General features: G+C 46.7%; 1 protein-coding gene across 1 annotated transcript; it reads right to left on the reverse strand.

Moving 5' to 3' along the window:
* Positions 1 to 57: 57 nt before the first annotated feature.
* On the reverse strand, positions 58 to 4,893 carry LOC135525161 (myozenin-1-like). The gene is made up of 6 exons (XM_064952903.1): positions 4,754 to 4,893; positions 2,770 to 2,860; positions 1,701 to 1,867; positions 1,531 to 1,606; positions 459 to 642; positions 58 to 289 (listed from the first exon to the last, which is right to left on the reverse strand). The coding sequence occupies exons 2-6, from the start codon at positions 2,849 to 2,851 to the stop codon at positions 58 to 60; spliced, it is 741 nt and encodes a 246-aa protein (XP_064808975.1). The 5' UTR covers positions 2,852 to 2,860; positions 4,754 to 4,893.
* Positions 4,894 to 5,182: the final 289 nt, after the last annotated feature.

Here is a 5,182-nt window from a genome sequence, read left to right on the forward strand (position 1 = left end):
TGTGTGTGTGCGTTTGCGTGTGTGCGTTTGCGTGTGTGTGTGTGTGTGTGTATGTGTCTACAGATTGTCCGTCTCTCCGTCGAAGGGCAGCATGTCGTCCAACTGCTTGTGGATGTGTGAGTTGTCCTCCGGGTTGCACACCCAACCGATGGGGGTGCGGTTGAACGAGGGGCGGGACCTAATGTCTGCCTGCAGGGAAGGGAGAGGCTCCAGCTCAAATGGGATCTCAGGAGGCTCGAAGGTCATGTGGCCTCTCGCCTTCTCGGAGCCGCCATAGGGCAGGGCCGACCTGTCAATCAAATATTAATATCATAATGTACAAAATACATGTCTACATGGTAATAAATGCATCAGCAGTAACCTGCTGAAGGTCTTAAATCTGGTTATTTTTCGACAGGTGTTTATGTGCGTGCGTGTTTGTGTGCATATGTGTGTTGGTGTGAATGTGTGTGCGTTACCTGTTGAAGCTCTTAAAGTTGGGCATTTCGTGGGGGGGGTGTGGTCCTGCCATGCAGTGGTGCATGGTGGCAGTCAGAGACTCGTCTCCCCTCATGGCCCGTTCCCATGGAGACACATAAGTACGCACATACTGCTGCCTCCTCTTCTCTTTCTCCGCCTCCTTATCCAACACCTCCTCCTCTACTGTGGGGGAGACAAACATGACATCATCTTACTGTTTTCGCTTGTTGTGTAAGTTTCCCTGGTGTTGACATCAGAACACGCTTCAATACATATGAATGTCAAATAGTTTTACATACTTGAGGTGTGCTTGATTTTTACGGAACAAAAATATAAACGCAACATGTAAAGTGTTGGTCACATTCTTCATGAGCTGAAATAAAAGATCCCAGAAATTGTCCAAACGCACAAAAAGCTTTTTCTCTCAAATTTTATGCACAAATTTGTTTACATCCCGGTTAGTAAGCATTTCTCCTCTGCCAAGATAATCCATGACAGGAGTGGCATATCAAGAAGCTGATTAAACAGCAGGATCATTACACAGATGCCATTTGTGCTCGGGACAATAAAAGGCCACTCGGAAATATGCAGTTTTGTCACACAGCACAATGTCTCAAGTTTTGAAGGAGAGTGCAATTGGCATGCTGAATGCAGGAATGTCCAGCAGAGTTGTTGCAAGATAATTTAATGTTAATTTCTCTACCATAAGCCGCCTTCAACATTGTTTTAGAGAATTCGGCAGTACATCCAACAGGCCTCTCAACCGCAGAGCACGTGTAACCACGCCAGCCTCATTCTGATTGGTTGGGCCTGGCTTCCCAGTGGGTGGACCTGGCTCCCAAGTGGGTGGGCATATACCCTCCCAGGCCCACCCATGACTGCACCCCTACCCAGTCATGTGAAAGCCATAGATTAGGGCCTAATGCATTTATTTAAATTAACTGATTTCCTTCTATGAATTGTAAAATGGTTCAAATCTTTTAAATTGTTGAATGTCGCGTTCATATTTTTGTTCAGTACAGCTTGGTACAATGGAACTAATTGAGAAGTCCTAGAAGTGCATAGTCCTACCGTGCTCAGGTTCAGGCTCGGGTGGCGGGGCCATCATTTCACAACCCAGGGACGGAACTAGGCTCTGGAGATTCTGCTAGAGGAGACAGGACACACACACACAGCCAGATCAGCACACTCACACACATACATGTACACTTATACCACCCCCCACCCCCCCTCTCCCCCACCATATTCTCGTTGGTGACAATGAAGCGCTCCACCCTCTGTTGTCTCCTCCTGAACATCTTGGATCCCTTGTTGGTCATAAGAGACAATTCCTCCAGCATGGTGTCTTTAGGAGTCTTGATCTTGGTGCCCAGATCCAACTCTGATGCCTCGGGGTCTGATTCTTCATCTGTAGAAGGGGGAAACACAATGTCATTGAATGAGATGACATGTACTGTCATTTACATATCCCTGATTGCATTGATTCCAATGCTAAGTTCACAAAGCATCACAGTCCCACCTTTACTATGTAAAGTGAATTGAGCACTGGAAACGGGCAATTTTAATCCACTCAATTATCAATCAATATTCTCTTCCCAGACACATATCACCACTAACTCCATCCTCTCGTCTAAACTCCCAACTCCTAAGCACGGTTGCTCTGAAAGTGCAGATAGCTGCGAACAACATGGCGAAAATGTCAACTTGACCAATATGAGAGCAAGGTGGAAGTATTCAAATGTTACACGGTCCTTCTCTCTCTCTCTCTCTCTCTCTCTCTCCCTCTCTCTCTCTCTCTCTCTCTCTCTCCCTATTCCCTAAATCTCTCTCTCTCTCTCTGATGAAAGTGTCAAATATGTTTTACAGATGGCTGGCTGGTCTGCTCTCCTCCCCGTAAAACGTTCTCTTCGTCATCCGCTACACACTCTCTGATATCCTTCATAACATCTGGAGCCCAGCCACACAATATACACACACACACACACACACACACACACACACACACACACACACACACACACACACACACACACACACACACACACACACACACACACACACACACACACACACAAAGCTGGGAGCTGGCAAAGCAATCCTGTGCTGAAAGCTGTAGCTTGCAGTACCTTGTAAATCAGGACTGTGTGTGTGTGGTCTGTGTGTGTGTGTGTGTGTGTGTGTGTGTGTGTGTGTGTGTGTGTGTGTGTGTGTGTGTGTGTGTGTGTGTGTGTGTGTGTGTGTGTGTGTGTGTGTGTGTGTGTGTGTGTGTGTGTGTGCGCGTGGGTGTGTGTGCGCGTGCATGCGTCATACCGTCCTGGGTGATGTTGGTCAGATCAGTAATGATCTTGTTGGCCTTCTTCATCTTTGGGGGGGCGGGAGCTGAGAGAGGCATGGCTAGAGCCTGCACCAATCAGAAATACACAGTTCAAATCAACAGCCAATCACAGAGCGATCGGTGACATCCACCAATCCCAATCAGACTGATAATGATAATGATAATGATGATGATGATGATTATGATGATGATGATACATGACTGACCCGATAAGGAAAGGTTTTAGGTGTCTAGGGAACCATTACTCTGAGGCTCTTGGCCTGTGGGTCTATATTCCATACTGTAGTTGGTGTAATTGATTTAATCTGCTGTAATTGAAGCTCCTGCTGGAATCCAACACCCTGTAGCTATTATTACTACATGTTCCACAGCAGCTCTGTTGAGTGCTACTGTCACCACTCACACACACACACACACACACACACACACACACACACACACACACACACACACACACACACACACACACACACACACACACACACACACACACACACACACACACACACACACACACACACAGGGCAATTCCACGGTGACAGAGTAATGCTGAGACTAAGATTTTTCACTCTAAAATGTATGTCAAACTATTTGACCAAGAAGGAGAGTGATGAAGTGGTGCATCAGATGACCTAGCCCCTACAATCACCTGACCTCAACCCAATTGAGAAGGTTTGGGATGAGTTGGACCGCATAGTGAAGGAAAAGCAGCCAACTAGCTCTCAGCATATGTGGGAACTCCTTCAAGACTGTTGGAAAAGCATTCCTCGTGAAGCTGGTTGAGAGAATGCCAAGACCGTACAAAGCTGTCATCAAGGAAACTGGTGGCTACTTTTAAGAATCTCACATATAAAATACATTTTGATTTGTTTAACACTACAATGTAGAAAACAGTAAAAGTAAAGAAAAACCCTTCTATGAGTAGCTGTGTCCGAACTTTTGACTGGTACTGTATATAAAATGGATTGCCTATATTGTACACAATAAAGACAATCAATTACAGGTCAACATTTAAATATTGCTCCCACTGAGGTGGGAGAACGCCAGGCTTACGGAGATCCTGCTGAGTTAGCGCTGGGAAAAGTCCCCCAACTTCAGGAGAACGTGAGCCTGAATGTCTGGTTACCCCAAGCAGAAGGGACTCCTGTCCGCTCACTATTCCTGATTTAGCTGCAGATAAATCTCACCGGAGAACAACAAACATAGTCAGTCAGCACATTCCCAAACATCCCAAAACACTCCGCTCACTCCGCTTTTATCCAGAGATATTTACAGGAGGAATTGGGGTTATATAGACAAAATGTTCACCTAGTCAGCTGGGGATTCAAACCAGCGACCTTTCAGTTACTGGTCCAACGCTCTTGACCGCTAGGCTACTTGCCGCCCATCAACCTCACATTCCTAACTCACTCTGGTCTGGTGGACATGGAATGGGAATGGTTTCGGGAACAAGCAGGCCAACGGCATAGTTTGCATTCACTGACCATGTAGTCATTCAACTTAGTACCCGATGATTTAACATGGGGCTGTCAAAGGTGTATCGAGTGTTGAAGAGCTTATCAGTCTGCGTTGCATGATCCATACAGCTACTAGCCGATGTGAGTTGAAACGATGCCGTTGATACATTTATACATTCATTTTATGATGTGATATGATATGATATGCTGCCAAATGGTGGATGACACATGATTCACACGGACGGGGACTTCTCTGCCTGGCACAGCACAGCACAGTGCAGGCCCTGCATGGCATAAACCCATGTTCAATCAACTCTCCATTTGGTATTTCGCTCAATTCTCTCCCTGCCTGGTAGCTTGTCCCTACCCTGGTGACATTTACACCTGTATCATCAGTCCTGCTTCATTTCCCTATTATCACAACAACATAAGCCACAGACATGTACTGCTTGTGTGTGTGTGTGGGATTGCGTGGGCAGCGATGTCACAAACTCAGCCTTACCTCAGTAGAATCCTCAGGAATTAGAGAAGAAGGGAAGAAGAAGAAGAGTTGAAAGTATTCAAGAGAGTGTCCAAGTGCCTACCCTCCTCTACACCCAAGAGGGAGTGAAACCCTAGCACAGTAAGGAGCTGGGCTATGGAGGCCTGGGTGGGTGGCTGGACGTTAAGGGCTCAGGGGGGCTAGGAGCTTCTTAAGGCTCTACGAGGAGACTGATACGATCTCTCAGATGCTCCTGAGGTCTATGTATAGACCAGGAGAGAGAGCGAGAGAGAGCGAGAGAGAGCGAGAGAGAGCGAGAGAGCGAGAGAGAGAGATTTATTTTATAGACACAGAGAGTGGGGGGAGACTGGGACATAGAGAGCGAGAGGTTGGGACATAGAGGGGGACATAGAGAGTGAGGGGGAAGTTAGAGAGTGGGGAGGGGGACAT

Source organism: Oncorhynchus masou, chromosome 31, assembly GCF_036934945.1.
Source record: "Oncorhynchus masou masou isolate Uvic2021 chromosome 31, UVic_Omas_1.1, whole genome shotgun sequence".
In the NCBI taxonomy this organism is placed as follows: Eukaryota; Metazoa; Chordata; class Actinopteri; order Salmoniformes; family Salmonidae; genus Oncorhynchus; species Oncorhynchus masou.